The 20,970-nt window shown below is 39.1% G+C and overlaps 1 protein-coding gene across 1 annotated transcript; it reads right to left on the bottom strand.

The window, feature by feature from the left end:
• Nucleotides 1-982: 982 nt before the first annotated feature.
• Nucleotides 983-19,559, bottom strand: pitpnab (phosphatidylinositol transfer protein, alpha b). The gene is made up of 12 exons (XM_067608136.1): nucleotides 19,313-19,559; nucleotides 14,304-14,334; nucleotides 10,259-10,404; nucleotides 9,369-9,460; nucleotides 8,537-8,544; nucleotides 8,156-8,230; nucleotides 7,608-7,691; nucleotides 7,406-7,483; nucleotides 7,127-7,237; nucleotides 6,607-6,729; nucleotides 6,417-6,499; nucleotides 983-5,334 (listed from the first exon to the last, which is right to left on the bottom strand). Exons 1-11 carry the CDS (start codon nucleotides 19,327-19,329, stop codon nucleotides 6,452-6,454), a joined length of 813 nt encoding a protein of 270 aa, XP_067464237.1. The 5' UTR covers nucleotides 19,330-19,559; the 3' UTR covers nucleotides 983-5,334; nucleotides 6,417-6,451.
• Nucleotides 19,560-20,970: the final 1,411 nt, after the last annotated feature.

A 20,970-nucleotide genomic window follows, 5' to 3' on the forward strand; every position in this document is an offset into this window, starting at 1 on the left:
ATAAAATAATGGGAAAATAGGGTCAAGGTCGAAAAATACCCAGGGCCTAATGAAATATCAACTTTGACAAGTATTATTTTATTTTAAAAGTAGAAGTCCACCAAGTCCTTCATTGTTTTTTCCGTTACTGGATGGTTGTTTTGGTGTCAGAGGTGTGTCAAACTGTCTAACTGTCTATATTAGTGGGACTAGAAAAACCAAATTGATTGGCCAGTAATCAAAAGAACATCTTTCAAGATTAATGAGGTGTTCCTTTCCCTTATCCTATACTTCAATGGCATTTTTTGTTACAATTATTTATCATGCAGTTTAGACACTCACAAAAGATAAATACATGAAAAAGATCACAAAGAAAATCACTTAAAACCAGGATTTATTTTTTCACTGTTTTTGAGTTCTATAAAGAAAATTAGTTTAATTTTTTTTTTTTTTAAAGAAGCTGTTTTTACATTTAAGCTAAATTAACTTCATGAAGGTTTGGGTATCTGAGAGAGAGAACTACACACACTGTGTGAATGTCATCACCATCTTACAAAATGTGTAGCAGCTCTCTGCCCTGGTACCTTCTCTGCCTCATAATCAGGATTCAAAGTAATTTTGCCAACCAAAGCCTGATTAATTTTGTCTACAGTGTTTTTGTATGTGTGTGTGCGATGGTTGCTGTCTGCCACAGTGTCTTTTTTTGATCCAACCACTGGGGGCACTAAAGACAAATATTCAAATTCTACACATAGTTGCTTTAATTAACCTTTGTGAATTTTGTCATTCCTTCAAATATTCCTAAATTCACAAGTAGATAACTTTTTACATCTTGAATAATGTCGTAATATGTCAAAACTCTTCATGATTTTTAAAATGAAAGAAAGAAATAGAAAAAAAAATAGAAACCTATGACAATTTCTTGTCTTCCCTGCCAAGAAGATATATGTGAAATTATAGGTCTGGTGTTAAGTGCATTACAAAAACCGATTCAAATCAAAACTTATGTACAGTTGCTTTGCTTCCTTTTATTAATTTCTTTATGTCTCCAATGTACAGTAGTGTTATTGGAAGATAAGATGACAAAAAGGCACAAATTCACAATAAAAGAAAGAAAAACAGGAGACAAGTTAACAGGAGTGAGAGAGAGAGAGTAAGAGAGAGACAGAGAGAGATTTAACGCTTTAAAAACAGTTGGGGATTGTGGACTCATTTGGTTTCATATTCTGATTATAAATCGAGGAATCTAACAACAGATATCTATGAGATTGTCTCTGTTAAACCATGTTCTCTCACATGTTTGTATGGTATCTTCAGGCTCTTTAAATGGACCTATGTATGTTTTTTAAACAACCACATCTAATTGTCCTTGCTTTTTGTTTCTGTGTAGTTGTAAACTCCAACCCTCCAGCACCTGGCTGAAGCTGCTCCTAAATGTAGAATAATTTGCCCCCTATCACTAACCACGGGAGGGCAAAATTGAACTTGCACCGAGGCTTCACATTGGGCCGACACCATCAGCCAATTATGTGGATCAGTGAACTGACCCAAGCTGCCGTTTTAGGTTCCTTTTCAGTGAGAGAAGCGAGTGTTGTTCAGAGACTGACAACAGAGGTACAACAACATTTAGAACAAAAATATATATTTATACACTGTCCTGCCAATGAGACGTGGTCCCTGTCAGGGAAGAACGTGAGAAGGAGAGGAAATTGTGAGGAAGAACAGGGTTTTTGCTTCGCTTTTAATGTTTTTTTCTCCCTAACTCAGAACTACAAACCACACTACAACTTAGCTCTTCACTGCTTTCAGGATATCTGACTGATACCGTACTGAAAAAACATCCACAACTTTGCTGGAGCATCTTAAAATCTGCAGCAAAATCATCCATAACAATATGTAAGAACACGTTTTTAAATGTCTAAATTTCAGCAACAAGAACTCTACATTCAATACCTCCTGTGAGAGCAAATTGGTGGTCGGTGTGATGCTGAAGATTTAGCGACGCAATAAGAGGATCATGTGTCAAGAGGGTGTGCTGTAGGTTTGGCAGGACAGTCTGATCTATATATATGTGTTCATCTACATTAATTTATTTACTATTTACAGAGTCAATACATATACAGTACATCCACAAATCTCCATGGTTCAGTTGGTAGCCCCATCACAGACAGCGAGTGAGATGCTTGATGGACACAGAGAGAGGTGGAGGGGTCCCACATCCAGAGCCAGTGTTTTCTTTAGAGAGGACGCAACAGAAAATGTCTCGCAATGATGGGTTTATAAACTAAATCGCACAGGTATACAAAGATATGGAAGAAAAAAAAAAGTCACAGGATGGAAACATATTACTGCTGATGAAGTAATAAAGGAAGTTTCACCTTTGTATCCTTAAAGCCAGAAGCACAAGTTTGAATTTGGATTTATTTGCTACTGTGCTTGGGCTTATAAGACAGACCATATTAAATAGGATAATGATTGCACGATGATGCTGCTCCAATACAATCCTGTTTATCATTATCATGTTTAGGATCATTTAAGTTCTGCATTTCGGTGTTAAATGTCATGAAGGTAAAACAAGAATATAGACAACTGACTCTGGCTGGATGACCAACTCTAACTACGTAGATTTGTTCTAAGTCTGAACAAACTGAATTAATGAGCTGGAGTAAAATGGACCTTCTCTTTAATAGTAGTGTACATGAACACAACTGTTGGAAATCATCTGCATTTTTAGGAACTATGTCAAATTGATGTGACTGTCACGGTAATGTGACTGTAATTAATGTAATGTCACTGCTGCTCTCCAAACACCCCAGCTCTATGAGCAACTCAGGGTTATGGTGAACTATAACAAATAAATAAAGATATAATTTATTTAACCATTAATTATTGGCTTAGCTCTGTTACATCATGAGATTCATGAATAACTCTGTAACTGTAATTCTGCTCCAGACTGACCTAAGTAATTGTGGAGAAGCTACAGTTGCTACTCCGGTCACACCAATAAAGTGTTAAAAGGTAATGAAAATTAAAAATAATTGCTTGAATATTAGGCCAATGCTTCCTTTTTATGATCGTATGTATGATTATGTTTTATAATAATAGAATTGTGTAAAATCATGTTATTTCATTTGATTAAATTCTATTATTTTATTAATTACAATTATATATTTGGATGTCCTATCATATAAAATGGTATTTCCTCCTGTTTTCCACTCTACTAATTAATACAAGCAATAAAGCTATATTTAATCTATTGCTCATAACTTAAAATTATTTAATATTAATTAATTAGTGCAAAATGTCTGCTTTTGACATCTTCTATGCAAAAATCTAGATATGGATCTCTTATTAATTCAATCCCTGTATTTTAAGTGCTTAATAAAGGAGAATTGTAATTATCTACTTCTTGTGACGGCAGTCTTTGGCCATATTTTTGTCATCATAATGTATTAATTTGGGGTGAAATCAACATGATGGTACAGTATTGATCTTTTGACATTATCTGTTGCTTGCTCTATAAAGTTTCCATGCTGTTAAAAGATGAAGATAGAAAAGCGGATAATAAATGTAACTGAGGAAAAAGGAGGCCAGACAGACATCAACAAGAGGAAGAAGGAACATAAGTGCCTGCTTTTATTGCTCCTATAGTTCCTTCACTTCCTCCCCTCATTACCCAGCCAGCATTAGATCTCTTCACAGACACGCTACTATACATCACTCATGTACACTCATGCATATACCGAAAAACCACACCATTACAAACAACAGACTTCAGATTCCAGCGGGAGAAAACCTGTCTCATCCAAAGATGGACACAATAAAACCAGCATTTAATAAATAATTAATCAACAACTTAACCATCCTTGACTTTCAGCTTGGGCTCTGCTTTACTGAATCTGTTCTCACGACAGGAACAAACAGTAGAGTAAGATAGATTTGTAATGATAAAGAAGAGACCAACGTGTCATGGTAGTTATTGCTATCGCTGGATAAGACCATTTATCCACTGGAGGTGACAGAATGGGTGACAGGGCAAGAATTGAAATGGACTTTTAAAGAGCAATTTGTCTATCTACAGCAAACGGGGGGGGGGGGGGGTTGTATATGATGGCTGCCATTGTTAAAATCACAGCCATGATAACTAGATTTGCAGTTGAAAGGATGTGATGAATGTAGTTGGAAAGACTGTCAGACAAAAAGAAAAACAGTCCTACACTCATTTATGGCTGTTCTAGTTGTCTACTGTGTGTTTTTCATTGCAGAGTGAAACATTTTCTTTCTTTCTTCCTTTGTATGTATGTATGTATGTATGTATGTGTGTATATGTGTGTGTATAACTGTATATTTGAATTCAGAAGTGATTTTTAATTCACTTTCAAGAAACCTATTTGAACAGACTGATGATCTGGTGAAAGAAAAATGAAAAAAATATGACCAGATGCTCCAGAAACACACACACACACACACACACACATATACACACAAACAAACAGAAGCGCGCACACACAAAGTCATAAAACAGCAGAAAAGCCAATGACTGCCTCAACATATTAGAGGGGGGGGAACTGGGGAAAAAAATCTAGCTGGTAGATCAGGAGTAGAGCAGAGACAATGTAACACTCTCAGCATCTCAGCACAATCCCAACCTTGCAGCTGCGGTACAGACTCGCAGATGGATTTGAACAACAAAAGGAAACACTGCATAAAGCATGACACAAATGGAGAGAAGGAGATACTGTGACAAATCAAAAAAAAAAAAAAAAAAAAAAGAAAAGAAGAAGAGAAAAAAATATAGAAGATCAAAACGCAACACTGAGCAGATACAGCTTGGTCTGGAAAAAGTAAACATCCACAGACAAACTTACAGACAAAATCATTTTAAAAACCCTGTTTATATATATTTATATATATATATATACAGTATATATATATTTTTCAATACAATTATTCAGCTCCCCGATATACTGTATACTGTATATATACACCATTGGAATATCTTAAATAGAAATAAATCCTAAAATCCAGAGATAAATGACACTATTCTCTGTAGTTTAGAACAGACTGAGAGAGAGAAAAAGAGGACTGACTGACAAGATCTATAGTGTTGCTACTGGAGGCCTCAGAGCAGTTAATAAGATGGGGACGCTGGATGGAAAAACAAATAGAGACGGATGGGACTCGAGGGAGGTGGGATGGGGTGGAGGAGATCAGCTGAAAACTAGGAGTTTACTGGGTCCAGGTCCCTGAAATCCAGATTGTACCGAGGGAGGGGGGTTTGGACCGGCCGGTCAGATGTTGTGTCAGTTGGAACAGATGGAGGATGTGAATCCGCTGGTGTCTGGGTTTACTGGTCTGTAAGTGACAGACAGACAGGTAAAGACAGGTAAAGAGCATAAACAAGTGACACTTTCACTGTCTGATGTCCTGAGATTTTCTTCCATTAATATAATTCTTTATTGACTCTCAAATCTAAATATTTAGGGCCTAGCTAATACTGGACTTTTCGGGGGATAAAAAAAAATTATGACAATATATTGGCCAGGTTTTTTAACATAAAAAAACAATTTTGATAAGGATCTGTTAAAGCTGCATCTATCAATATCTTTATATGAACTATGGATCAAATAACTAGATTTGTCTGAACAAACTGAAACCACACTCTGGAGTTCCCCTCACTGTTTTGGTTCACACTCGTCTCTCTCATCAACCTCATTTCCACCTGTAGCAGGGAGCTTTTTTTCCAGCAAAAAAGCTCTGATAAACCTGCTCTACGCTACCAAACGGCAGACAGATAAAGTTAGCAATTAGTGGGTGAACATAACGGAGCATTTAGCTGCTAAAGAGTCAGATATTTCCCTCTGCAGCTGGTGGAAACTGAAACAGAGCTTAAAGGAAAGTTAACACTGGGTATATGAATGCTTTATTTTTGCTGGATGTGTAAATGTGCAACTGTTTGCTAACATGTCTGCAATAACAATTTGACGATAATATGTCAGTGTTCTGGTTACAGTTTGTTCTACTGTTGTGCTGAGCTGGACATTTTACAGAAAATTACAAAAAGCTCTTTGGTGGACAAACTATATAACGGCAACACTGTTTCTAAATTAGCACTGGCATTTATGTGCTGCAATTTCGTCTTACTTTCACTATACCTGATTGTGATACGCTAAAATTGGCAGCCATGCTGATGTATCAGTCAGACTCTAATCAGATTAGTGCAGAAAAAAATCAGGTGACAACAATTTTGATTGTTTAAGCAATTGAAATCAAGTAAAAATGTCAATATTCTCTGCTTTCAGCTTGTCAAATGTGTGGACTTTCAGCTCTTCTGTGTTTTATATTGTTGTAAACACAATATCTTTCAGTTTTGGACCAAACAAAACAACCAATTTAAAGACTTCACTTAATTAACACTAACACTTGTTTCCTCTCACCTGATGAGCAGCAGCATTCACGGTCCGACACAACCTCAGTCCTCTAGAGCCACCATCCCTTTCACTGGGTCCTTCACTCTCATCTAGTGCACACATGAAAAGCACATAATACACAGAAATGGGACCAGATGAAATCAGATCTACACGGATCTGTCTGGCTTCCTCTTGTTTTTTTGTTTTTTTTGCTTACCTCATCTAGCGCCTTGCGTGTCTCCTCCTCCATGCGACGAATGTCTTCCATGTTCAAATCAATCCACTTGTCGATCCAGCAGAAAAGTTGACGGTGGAAGTTAGTGAACAAACGCTTCTCTTGCTATGAAACAACAAAGGAGGATAGAGAGAAAGTCATATAGAGGTTTTTGGAAAGGAAAGGAAATTTGTAAATGCATATTAGAAAATGAAGTGTTGTGATTATCAAATATGTTTACTTCCATCCTGCTTCACCCTTTTCATCCACTAGAGGCTGGTGCAGCCCATATGTGCAGTATTAAGAGTGGTACTTTTCCACTGTTACCTTAAACTGTCAGTATGTGAGACACTGTATGTATGTGCGGGATATGACACACTACACACACTCACACACACACACACGATAAATGTCATGTTTGACTGTTTGTTGTCAACATAATCCCTCCTCAGTAGCTTGACCTGGACGCTACAACAATATCATGTGAAGTGACAAACTATTATGTGTCACAGTCTAAACAAACCTTCTGAATGAAGTTCTCCACTTTATTTTGCAGGCCCCACCACTTGAATTTGACAGTGACCAGTTTGTAGGCACACATGTGTGGGCAGTCTTTCTTGTTGGGAAGCTCCTTCTGCAAGTGCCGGAATATATACAAACAGATTTTTTAATAGGTTTCTGGGCAATACATAAGACATACATTTTAAACAGCAGGAAAACAAATACCCAATATTTTTCCATTTATATTTAGTTTTTAAACAGTGACTACACATCATAGTTGCCAAGCATGATGACACTGTACCCTCCAGTCTGGTCCTAGAGGGCCTCGTCCTGTCTTCACTGACTTGAACCTACAAGGATCCTCCTCTGACTTGTAGTCCTGGAGAGAGACAAGAAAAAAAAACAGAACTGAACAACAATGGACAAGGTGACACAAGATACATAAGAGACCTACAGCAGTCACTGTACAGTAATAGTCTCAGTATGGATCTCAAGTGTTTTACCTTCGGCTCCACTTGGGTTCTGTCCGCAATATCAATATAGACTACATCCACTTTCTTCCAGGTTTCTGCATCCAAACCGTGTACCTGAAACAGAACCACAGAGAACAATTAGATGCAGGCACAACTGTCTGCTGGCAGCCCAGAGACAAGATCACAAGGCTCGAAATAAAAATGCTCCTGAAAGCTCAAATGATGCAAAGTGATTTAGAAAATGATACATGGGTGACATGTTCCTCTGGTAATTAGGGATTTCTTTTTTCTGCAGTTTTGCATGCACGTTTAATTCATGATCATATTCATTTATTTAGAGGAACATTGTGCCAGAATTCATAGATGAGTTACACACTACACTACATAGCTAGTGTAGAATAAATGGATCTACTGTCAAAATTCAACCAAGCAACTACTAGTGGTGCAAAATGAGCACTTCCTTTGCTGCATGATGATCGTTTAAAGTCACCCCAAAGAACAAAGATGCCGATAAAAAAGATCATCATGCTTCTCACACACATAGACGTTTTCAGCTCATTACAGTATTTACTATTTACATTTTCCTGGTGTCCCAAGTCAGGTTTGTGCCATGTCTCAATCTTGATCAGGAAGTTATCTTTCATATACTCGTTCTGCAGAGAAAGAAAAATAATCCTGAGTGAAGAGGGAAGCGTGATTCTATAGAGGAATGTGTGAGGAAGTGAATAAGCATAAAACACAATTGGCTTTGGTCAGTATCCTGCTCTCACACACACAAACACACACATGCACAGAGAGTAATGGTGTCTGACTACTGCTGCTGTTTCACTGAAATAGATCAAATTTCTCTCTCAACTTTCAGGTTGATTTGCTCCCTCTGTGTGCATCAGTGTCTGTTGTGCCCTTTGTGTCAACATACTTGTGTCAAACTAACATGTAAAAGAAGAAATTTTACTCACAGTGATGACTGCAGAGCCAGGTGAAAGAAAGCAGAGGTGCAAATGGAGAGAAAGGAAAAATTAATGCTGTTGAGGAACATTTGAGGAAAGCAATATCATTTGCAACATTAGACAATGTAGAGAGGCCAAGGGGAACAATATTTATCAGTGTGTGTTGCATGTTTAGTTTGTGCCTTTGGCTGTATGATAGATGGCTGTCTGGCAGCTAGCAGCGCGTGTGTGATCTCAGGCTGAAAGGCTCGAGTGATCGCATGCCTCTTCTCGCTGGACATAGAGTAAATTATTCAACTACTCCTTCAAGGTGACAGGGACCCAGAGAGAGAGAGAGAGAGTGAGAGAGAGAGAGAGAGAGAGAGAGAGAGAGAGAGAGAGAGAGATACCCAGAGGACGACAAGTTCTTTGACAGATCAGCATCTCTGTGACCTCTAAGTAATTTGAGTCAATTGTAATCACACTTATTTAGAATGAAAGAGCAGAGGGTAATGTTTAGCACCATTATTTCCTTTGGTAAGGAAATATCCTCTAATAAATCAATAGTGTTGACAACGATTAGTATTTTTGGTGAACAACTAAAGCAAATTGATTCAGGTAAAGCAAAAAGTAAACTGTCATGGCCAAGATTTAAATTTTACATAACAGGTGTCAAAAAATGTATGCAGATTGAGATATATGTCACTAACCAAATTTATGTGGGACTTCTGCTAAATATTATTTAATCTCAATTCATCATACTTGCTTCGCCACAGAGCTTTGAAACATGATGGTTTGTGCATTTTGTGTGCTAGTACTAGGTTTGTATGTGCGCGTGTGTATGTATGTGCACGTGAGCTACCTGTGCGACAGTATGGGTATGCGTTCCAGGCTTTCTCGTGGATGTTGAGAGCTGATGCTGGAGCCAACATTCTGACGAATGACGGCACTTTACTGCAGGACACAAGAGTGAAGAAAGAACAAACCAAGGTTCAGGTACTTTTCAGGAGAGTTCTTCATGGCTACAAGGCATAGGTAATAAAATTCAGATTAGATTTTGGATCACACTACGCGATTATTGGGGTAAGATCAGCATGAATGGTCAGTAATGTTGCACCCTTCATGATCCTCACATTAGTTTCTGATGGACTCTTGACACACCCCACCTAAACCCGACAATTTGGAACATTTCCCCTAAAATTAACCATTTCAAGGTGTCTTAATACTTTAACAAAACCTAAAAGCCTTTATATGGCATATAAATGGTGACTGGCCAAACACTTGTTCAATAACCCTGGTGGAATCTGTAATTTCACAGAAAGTTGGTCACATTATAGCCTCAGTGTCAGGAACTGGCAGCTGCATCCTTTATATGCATTTAAATGATTAATTTGACATTTTGGGAAATATGCTCAGTCACTTTCTTGCCAAGAGTTAGACGAGAAGATCGATACCTTACCGCTAGCTTACTTAAGCTTAACTTAGCTTAAAGCCAGAAAGCAGGGGGAAACAGTTAGCCTGATTCTGTCTGAAATTAAAAAATCTCCAGCAACCAGCAACTCTAATGAACATGTATAAGCGTTTTTCACAAAATGTCACTTTAAAGGAAGTGAACCAGGAATAAAATAACTTTAAAGTGATGGGATAACAGATTGAAGCAGAAATATGTATGAACGGAGAAAGGGAGAAATTAATGAAGTAGTCTTTCTGGATGAACTTGTTAGCATTGAAACCTGTCAGACGACTGCTTACCTCTGCAAATGGTAAATTTTGTGTGTGTACTGTCCCTTCTCTCCATCTTTCTCATAGGGCTCATTTTTTAGCACCTCCACTCCTTCTCCTCCGCCCGTCTCATTCTTACTGGCCTCAGCCACAGAGTACAGCTGGCCGACCTGGTACTGAAAGAAGAGAAAAAACAGGTTGGATCGAGGTCAAGCCTGCCTTAATGCATACTGAAGTCAACATATTCTGTAGATAAGTGATTTTTCACAGTCACATACAGGGTTTTTTTTATGTCATTAGTTCATCTGTTTTGATCTTGAGTGAAGGATTACTGATTTACTTTTTCATCTGATCCTTTTCTGGATCGCTACCTTCTACTTTCCTTGTCCCTGCATCACCATAATCTCCCACATTCTCTTTACACTTCCATCTTTTCTTCACAACGTTGTGCCAGTTTCTTTAGTTTACCCCTATTCTCCTCCTTGTTCATTAACTGTATACTTTCTCCTTCTCTCATCCCCTTTGCTCTCGTCCTCCATCTTTCTGATCCTGAGTGTGTATGTAAGTGTTTAAACACAGAACAACGGCTCCTTTCTTTTCTTAATCACCTCTAATCCACCGTGTAACCTCTGCACAAAGCTGGACCAGAGTGCAGACATAATTCTGCTATACCACAATACACAAACACAATTACAATATCACAAGAACAGCGCAAGTCGGTGTAGTCAGAATTATTCTATTATTTTCACTGTATCTGATTGTTTGTTAAAATGTAAAACACTAAAATCTGACCTACATGAATTCTGTAGGTTACATGTTTACACAGATATAACAATGTCAGCCTGTACACTCTCAATGTTTTGCATTAGTTAAAAAGTCATCAGTCATGTCAAAGTGCAGTGTGATGAGTTTTTTTTAAGGTTTTCTTTACGGCAAGTTAGACAGAAAGTCAAATGATGATTGAATGCTCTCCTGACCTATCCTGAACCTCAACTGTAAACTAGAAATCCCGCCCTCTGGTTGTATGCCTCAGCTAACCAGTCAAGTTGCAGTTTACATCCATGTCTGTCCAGACTCATATAATATTTGTAGTGAAGACTTTGAAGGAATTAAATAAAAGGTATTAAGTATATTTTCCTTGTATGTGTTCACATGCTTGGCCAATAAAGCTGATTCTGATAGAACACAAAGTTGTAGCCATGACAGTAGACAAAGCTTCAGATATGGATGTTTCTGTAAAGAAACTACAAATTCTAAAATGTGGATGCTTCACACACATCTTCAACCCGGTGGCACAAAAGATTTATACAATCACCACAGTTTCAAGGTGGGCACCCAAGATTAGCATCACCAATTCAGTATCTGACCAAATGTGAAATATGGTCACAATCTCCCCTTCTGTTTCTGTTATGGTGTTGAATAACGGCCAGAAGAGTGTTTTGGCAGAACATTACGATGTCACAGTGAAGTTGACCTTTAACCTTTTGGATAGAAAATGTCATCACTTCATCATTTTATCCTATTAGATATTTGTGTGAAACTTTGTCATAATTAGCGTATGAATTCTTGAGTTACGGCCAAAAACATAATTTGTGTGGTCACAGTGACCTTGACCAAAATCTAATCAGTTCATCCTTGAGTCCAAGTGGATGTTTGTGTCAAATTTGAAGAAATTCCCTCAAGGTGTTCCTGAGATATTGTGTTCAAGCTGAAAACATAATGCCTCTGGTGGACCAGTAACAGACCCAAAGCAAGCAAAGAACTGATTAGACTTTGGTGTAATTCCAGATTACACATATAATATTATAGCCATAACTATGAAATGAACCATGGCCAAATCCTACATGCACAGTATTTGCAGTGGGACTAGTTGGCTAAATTTAAAATAAAGGTTCTCACTACACCGCTATCTTTTAAATGGCAACTACTTGCTGTGCTCAGTGCCAAATCACCATTGTATCAACTGTTGTTAGCTATGTTGGGACTTGTGGGTGTAGAGAAAGTGACTAAAAAAAGCCTCAGTGAGCAGAACAGTCACTATTCAGAGACTGCTCCTTTTAACCGCGACCATTTGAGCTTTTGTGTGCATTTAAAAGGGTACTCCTCCGCAGCACCAGCAATGAATACAGAGGGACAAATACACAGATGAACTGAGCAGCAGGAACAGGTTTAAATGACCTTACTATAATGTGGACACTAAGACATTTTGGGAGGATGGAATAATTGTGACCATAATGGTCTCTGAGGTGGATTCAATTACTAGACACACCTGCTGAGCGGCAGAGAGAAAGTCAGAGGTAAACTGGAGACTCAGTCCCTCAAATTAGCTGCAAATACTGCAAACTAAATAAATGAGAAGCAGGAACAGCAAGGCCTCCTGAGTAATAGCGCTAGACAAATATAATTCAACCTTGCCTTGTCAGGTGAGTGCGTGTCCAGTTATACCCAAGCTTTACACAAAAATAAAACACTGATAAAGCTTTAGGTTAAAATAGGCTCCTGGCAAGAAGTTAACAGACAGGAAATTAAATTCAACATATTCTCCAGGGAGTTTCAGCACAAGGCTCCAAGAGCTGGAACAGTCTCATTCAACATTTACTCCCCATAACAAAACCTTTGTTCAAAGAGATTAATCCATTGTCATCCCCAGTGAAGATACAACTGCTCTACTGTTTGGAAGAATCTAACTGAATCAAATCAAATTGTGGGTGAAAGCAGATTACGCAAAAAGTGAAAGAACAGACAGAATCCAAATCAAATCAAATCAGTGATGGATTGAATCATTACATTCCTAAAGTGTTTGGATTGTTGCAAACCTCCTTAACCCGTATTTGTAGGCAAAAAACTGAAGACTGCTGCTGTATGTGGATGGGGAGACAGAGAAGAAGCAGCTCTGGAGGGATGTGATTCAAGGGCAGAGGGGCGGGGGGGTGGGGGGCACACGTGGTTTCCAGAGACAGGGCACGTTACTCAACTGTCTTCAGGCTTTGTGGATCACATTTTTAGTCAAATAATTCTCTTTTACAGCGTCTAATTTTGACATACTGTAGCAGGCTGACTGGGAGGCACTACACGGTTTTCCAAGCCTGCTGCTTGAGAGGAAACCTGCCTCATTATGTAGAGATGTAATTATGTTAATTCATAATTTATATTATAATATTAAGATAAAGGCTACAAGGCACAGTTAATGCGATGCAACATGTGCAGATCTAAAGCTACCATAAGTCAGAGGAAATGCCAGCGGAGGAAATCAGTGGGACTTCCTGCTCCGTCCACTGCCTTGTAAAATCACAAGCAGTTAGAATGAAAATGAAAATACACGCGTCTCAAAATTTAGTTTCTTTAAGCCCTATGACAAAATATTAGGGGCAGCTGCTGTTTTCATGAATTGCATCAATGTAACTTCATCTGACAAAAACACGAATATGTAAAGGACATGTAAAAATGTGTCGTTCTAATCCGGTTATCCTGTCTATCATGTCTTTCACACGCTGCTTAGCGTGTGTAAGAGCAGATTACAGTAAGTGCTCGTGTAGCAAACAAATATTTATCTGTCATTGATAAACAGCGCGAGTCAAATGTCTGTATCAGAAGTAGATTACGCTCATGCAAGTGCAAATATGAGGGCGACGACGACGACGACGATGGGGGTAGTACACAAGAGGTCACGGAAGTAGTTTCAGGTAACTCATTTACAATGCAGGCCTGAATGGAGCTGCTAAGTGCAGTGGAAATGAGAATGAGAGGGGACAGAGAGACACACACAGAGAGAAAGACTGTGCCGACTGTGCTGATGGTCTATCTGACTGTAACCTCCTTTAATATGATGGAGTTTTTCTTATAAGGTGATCACTGCTGCACAGAGTTGGATATGAAGTGTATGAAAAGTCTTGTGTATGTGTTTGGATGTGTCCAAAAGCCTATGCAAGAAAAAGCAGCTTTAGTGGCAGTTGGTGCTTGTACTTCACTTTTCTGAATAAAGTGAACCATAGATAACAAAAGCTGAGCCTTGAGCCATTATAACACACACACACACACACACACACACACACACACATACTAAAATTAAGCTTACCTCTTCCACAGAGATTGGGAGAATCACTCGACTGGAAGAGAAGAAAAAAGGAAGGAAGTTACTCAAAAACCACAAAGTAACAATCAAACCAGAACTTCGTTGCTCCTGAAATCTGCCAGTTTGTATTGTCACACTAAGAACACTTGACTTTGTGAATCTAAAGGTCGCTGCAGTCGGAAACCTTAACATACATTAAACAACATTTTATCCTGCAACAGTGTTTCTGGCCTTTAAGGCAGGTATACAGTAACTTCCATTCACACCAAACACAATGACGAAGACATAACATCAAGATCAAGAAGCTTTCTTTTGGATTATTTTGGCGTGATACCAAAACTGTATGAAAAATCATTCATGACAGCATAGTGATTCACCCTGTGTGAGCAAAAATCGCCCCAAATTATGTTGCTGATTGTCATTTTACTTCGACATTCATGATGGTAGTAACTTGATTAGCTGGGAGAAATTTCTGTAAGTGACACACTTACAACAGGAACTGACATCTTTAACCATTCAGCACGATACAGATCTGGACACCAGTTATCTGACAAACTTGCTTCTTGTCTGTGATGTTGTCTCAGAGGACTCTGCTGGAGTAGGCCAACAGGGATTTGTAATGAGGAACTATTTGAGCTATACAAACAGTACATGACAATCAAATCGTTATGGCCGTTATGACTTCCTCCAACTCTAATCAGAATCTAAGATAAGCACTTCACAAGTTATCTCTTACTGAACAAAGGGTTCACTGCCTTTCAACCGAGGGCGCAAAATCTTCTGTTTTTGCAAAGTAAAACAAGGCTCCACATTATCCTTTATTAACAGTAATTAAATTTGATATGGATTCCAAACTGAACAAAAAAGTATCCTATTAAATTCCCATATTACACTTTGACACTATAACACTGAGTCACTGGGAGAGAGGATGATCTATTCTTTGCTATTCTGTGGTGAAGGCTGATATATGCTCCACTGAAGCAGGAAATCAACCAAGATCAAGTGTAAAAACAGAGATGTGAAGTTTGTCTAAGCAGTTCTTCTAAAAAGGTTTACAACTATCTCTAACAGAGGTAGAAAACTGTGTGTCAGACACATATTTTACATATTATAATTGGTTCTTTAAAAGTTACCATTATGTAAGGCTATGATGGTTGCTAACCAGCCAGCTGTTTGCTCACTGTAGCTAAGTGTCTACATAAAGATGGTGTTATCTTTGTGGATACTATATTCTGGTTTTTAGTCCTGCACTCATTATATTTGATCATTTTCTTCACATTTTCTTATTTTTTAGTTTTTAACTGTAATTGGGTTTTTTTTCTGTAACAAAAAATGCTTGAATGACAGGTGAACACCAGCACCTTCTAGTGGGTTGAAACACACGCGTGGTCGACAGCTGTTGTTCTGTATCGGTGGATTCCAAGTACAAACATGTCTAGGGCTGCAACTAACAATGATTTTCACCATCGATTTATCTGCTGATCTGATTAATCGATTAATTGTTTTGTCTATAAAATGTAAGAAAATGGTGAAAAATGCCTGTTATAATTTCCAAGATCCCATGTTGATGTCATCAAATGTCTTGTTTTGTCCGATCATGCGTCCAAAATCCAAAGAAATTAAGTTTACTATCATGTATGACAGAAAAGCAAGTCCTCACATTTGAGAGGCTGCATCCAGCAAATCTTTGGCATTTTTGCTAAACAGAATGACTAAAAGAATTTTTGATTATCAAAATAGTTGCTGATTAATTTTCTGACTAATTGATTAATCGACTAGTTGGTACAGCTCTATACGTGTCACTAAAACAGTGTAAAGTAAGTGGTTGGAAAAACATACACACACAGTCTATCTCACCTGGATAAATAAAGCTTTAGAATATGATTCATTTACAGATGGCATTTTATGATTCAAGTGTCCCCACTGTTTTGTCTTTCGCCACATTTTGTTTGTCTCAAACAATTTCCCACTGTATTTACTAATGAGTGCTGGGAAATGGAGCTCGTTAACAAATGGCCACAACAGTCGTACACCACCAATAAAATAATGACATCCACACCTGCGTTCTCTTCCTGAATGAGCCAAGAACAAATTTGTTTTTGCACAATGTTTGACTGCGTGACAGCAGGCCCTGTGACACTGAGCACAAAGATAATGGTAAAACATATAACGACTAGCACTATAGCACGTTGCAATTAGTGAGTCGGTGATTAAATGATCTCAAAGAAAATTAGTTAATGTCTTGATCCAAAATTGAAGCTATTTTGTTTTTGCAAAATATGTCTAAATGTAGAAATCCACTAATATTCTCACTGACTCTTGCCTGTAGTTGCTGTGTGTCATGTAATCTAATATGTAACATGTAATGCTATCTAATACATCCCTTTGTGCAGATAGGTATGAATTACAAGCAGTGAGGAGTAAAATAAATATAACTTTAGAATGTAGAATGATGAATATTATTATAATATGTTGGCTATGTTATATTGAGGGGGAAAACATTACTGGTTACAAGTTACTGATGGCGACAGAGAAGTCAGAATTGATTAAAAAGACACAAGGGTGCACGTTTAAGGAAACCTTTGAAAATCTGAAATTATTTTATTCTCTGGTGACGTATTCCTGCTTTGCTTTACAGACACTGCCCACACATAACATGTGAAGAAAGAGTCTTCTTGTACACACAACGTTGCAGAGCTCTTTTAAATCATACAGATGGAAGTAGCAGCTTAACACATTGCACTGCCTCCTTTCTCCTGGCTGACACTTGTGCATTTCTTTACCACAAAATGCACATGCACAGTATGCAGCTTTGTTGATTGTTTTGCAACAGTATGATGTATGCCCAAATTCACATAATCCTGTATCCCACTCGACTCTGAATGTAATCTGGGGCTGAGTCCCAACCAGACACTGGATGGGTGAGCAGATGCTGCAAGGAAGGCAGAGACAGTGAAAATCACTGTATAAAGTCCAATGTCAATATTCAAATAAAAAAATGATTGAACTTATAGTATGTCACTACTTTTTCTTTACAATTGTTGCAGAAATTTATATCAACTACAGATAAATTACTCATTGCATGTTTTTTTTGTCTTTTACAATGCTCAGATCTGACAAAATAAGTCTTTTAACATCTGGTAAACATCAGAACATAGCAGAATCTAAATAATAAGCTGAAGTAAAACATTTTATCGCTCTCTTTCTCTCTCATTCACTCTCTCTGCAAATCTCCTTGGTCTAAAGGTCTTGACTGGACTATCAGGTGTCTCCCTGTTGCTTCAGAAAACAAACACCCCCTCTTCTCTCCTGCGTTCTGTCTCCTCATCTTATCCTGTCTTCAGTCTCTTTTTCACTGGCTCTATCCCGTTCTCTTCATCACTTGGTATATTATACAGAGGCATTGCTGTACACCTGCCAAAGCTCATGGAAGAGGAGAAGAAAAGTGGACCAGGAGTGATTTAGGTCAGTGGTTCAGGTGAGCGTTACGAGTGCCTGTAGCAGCACAAGACCTGGATCAATTCACTGTCTCTTGACCCCCATGATAGTATCTTGATGTGTGTGTGTGTGTGTGTGTGTGTGTGTGCCTCTTCATGTGCTCGTGTGTGTTGACAGTGTGTAAGTGCATTCAGCATTTAATCGTGACCGATTTAATTAATTTCTAGGCAGACTGCTGAGGCCCAGACTCTCCCTAATCACTTCAGATCTTTAGCCATGCCATCACTCTGATTCTGAGCGGTTTGTGTTGGGCCATTTATTGATTAAATACATGCGGTGAGAGAAATCAAGAAAATAATCTATGTTGATAAATGTATGCCCATTTAAGCCAGATATTTTTAGTCTGAGGCTGCCGATAGCTGACATGTGTGCCAATTTACAGTAGCATAGTCCTGACCTTGCCAAAGAACAGCAATAAATTCAATAAAAAATACATTTAGAGATGAAAAAAACAGGGAATTTGGGTGTGAAAAATCCTCAAAGACTTTACTGTGACACTAAAAACTTCAAGGAAACCAGACTGATTATTTTTTTTTACAGGTGGGTCATCACCTCCTTGAGGAAAAATGAGTCTGGTTTACACTCTAACACCAGTTCAGAACATGAAAATAAAGGAGTCGAGATTCTGTCGACATCACCGCCTTATGTTAGATTTTGTTTTATTTGAGGACCAATATCAGCACAGTTCATCTGCAAATCATCGGCCTTACCAGCTGATCCTGTGTAGGCCTCAGTCACTTCTCCTTCCAGCACACCCAGGCCTATGTGTTAAAAATCCCTACATCTTTTCCTTTACACTATGTGCCGTCACATCCCTTCGGCCCAGCTGTCACATTCACAGGAATATATCTGACTGTTGCGTCAAAACCCTCGACATATGCCATTTTTTGCCCAACGGTTTGCTCCCACCTCCCTTACCTGCCCACTCCTACCCCTTCTCCCCTTGAGCATCACTCCACCCTGGCTCCTTCTGCACCTCGCTACCCCCCACCCCCCCAATTCCTCCAGAGGTAAATGCCGGAATGCTCCATCAGTCGTTTCACCTTCACCGCGCATCAATAACATGGCCACAGCGGCTTACAGGGATGGACGCTGGCACGCCACTGCGCGGTTTACACCAGCCATTTCTCCCTCAGCACCACCGCTCCTCCTCTCAATGCATCCTTCATTTTTTTTTTTTTTAGCATTTTCATGTTATTCTCTACACCGAAAGTCTCCTGATTTCAGCTTGTGATGGGAAAAAAATTGTGAAGGGCACAGCCAGCCATGCCTGCGCCGGTGCTGATGCAGCTACAGCCTGCCGCTTTATAATCTCTTGGTTTATTCAGTGAATGGTGATGGAGTGTCGTATGCATGAAAAATGAGGACGGACATGGAGTCAAGCAGATATATGGGATGTCGACATCACCCTGGCTGCACTCCTGTAATTCCACTCTCGGGCGACTGGCCACAATGTCAGCGCTGCGAAACCAGACGGACAAACGCGCACACATTCAACACACACAGCTACTTACAATTCCTTTATGAGCATTTTGTTGGGCGGTGCGGTGTATCCCAGAGGGAAGCGGCTCAATACAGGTCCAGAAACAGGGGTCGATCCCTTCCCTCCGTTAGTCTCTTCTTTCTCCGCTTGCTTCTCTCCCACCTCTCCCCCTCTATGTCATTCTACCTCCACAGTCGCTTATTTTCTTCAAATTCACTTCCTGATCGGGGCCGCGGCGCGGCGTTGCTGCTGCGCGCAGAGCACCGATGCGGCCTGTGCAGAACAGACTACACACACACAGAGAAGGATGGTTCACCAGGAGGAGGGGTTTGTGGTTGTGGGTTTTCTGACATCAATAAAAATCAAATACATAATAAAAAATGTAATTAACAGTATCAATATGTTTCCAAAAGCTCATCCTGGTTCTATACGATTTATCAGTGTTCTTACAAACACCCAGAATGAGGATTCAAAAATAAATTAAATTAAATTAAATAAGAATAATATAAATAGAATAATGACAGAAGCGTAATATACATTTTTTAAGAAGGTACAATTGAATAAAATTGCATCATAAGTCATATACCGTTTTCTTCTGGTGCTATCTGGCACCGTTTTTCTAAAGAGTGTGCTACACCCTCTACGTCATCACAGTCACACTGACGTAGAAACGTGGTTATTCACCATCAGAGTATATATGGGCATCACACGGGGACCACTGCTGGCACTGATCGACGCACCGTGCGTCAGACAAAGTCTCTGCATCTTATGTGATGATCTGCCATCACAAAGTCCAAACTCACTCCTGTCCAGCAGACATCTGTCTAATGCATCACTAGACGTCATTTGTTTTACACTGCAATGACTTTCCAATACATTTCTGACGGGTTATTTCCAACAACGAACATGAATGAATTATATTCGAGATAAAATCGAGTTTGTACAGTCATCACAATGAATCCATATATAGGAAGTGATCTCTTAAGGACCCCTGGACGTCCTCTGACCATGCTTTGGTCTACTACCCACCGGTCTATAGGATGGTGCTGGCGCGTGATGTGATGACAAGGCATCACAGGTCTCTAATCCAGTCCCACGTCCCGGAGATCGCAGGATGTGACTGCGTGTGTGTGACTCTAAAATTATGTAACAGCACACTGCTGCTGTATTTATAGCACATCTGTATCCGTCTGCCAACATCCGCTTATCATTCCTCTGTCTTCTTATCTGGACGACCGCTTCTACCTCCTTTTATAGCCTAAATGTAATACAATGAAATGAAGGATCTGTCTGTCTGTCTGTCTGTCTATCTATCTATCTATCTATGAGTCACTAGTTGCAAAGTGCTGCTGCATCTTGAAGAATAATCCACTAACTGAATATAATGACACATTTAAGTTGTAGTAATTTGAACATTATGGTTTGGCCTGCTTGTTCTATTACAGGACATCGTATAAGGCGATGGTCCCGTGTTGCCTCTTTGAACTGTGTAACTGAACAAACCACAGGGGTCATCCAGCCAACAGATCCAGCTTCACCAGCAGCAGCAGCAGCAGCAGCAGGCCAACAGAGCTCTTGGAGCCACTGTCCCTGGTGTGAGTGACTTTCTCTCAGATCTTCTCAAGTGAGGAGCAGGGATGGACTTTACCATTAGGCAAGGTAGGCCACTGCCTGGGGCCACCTAGTAAA

This window comes from Thunnus thynnus, chromosome 13 (assembly GCF_963924715.1).
Source record: "Thunnus thynnus chromosome 13, fThuThy2.1, whole genome shotgun sequence".
Taxonomy (NCBI): Eukaryota; Metazoa; Chordata; class Actinopteri; order Scombriformes; family Scombridae; genus Thunnus; species Thunnus thynnus.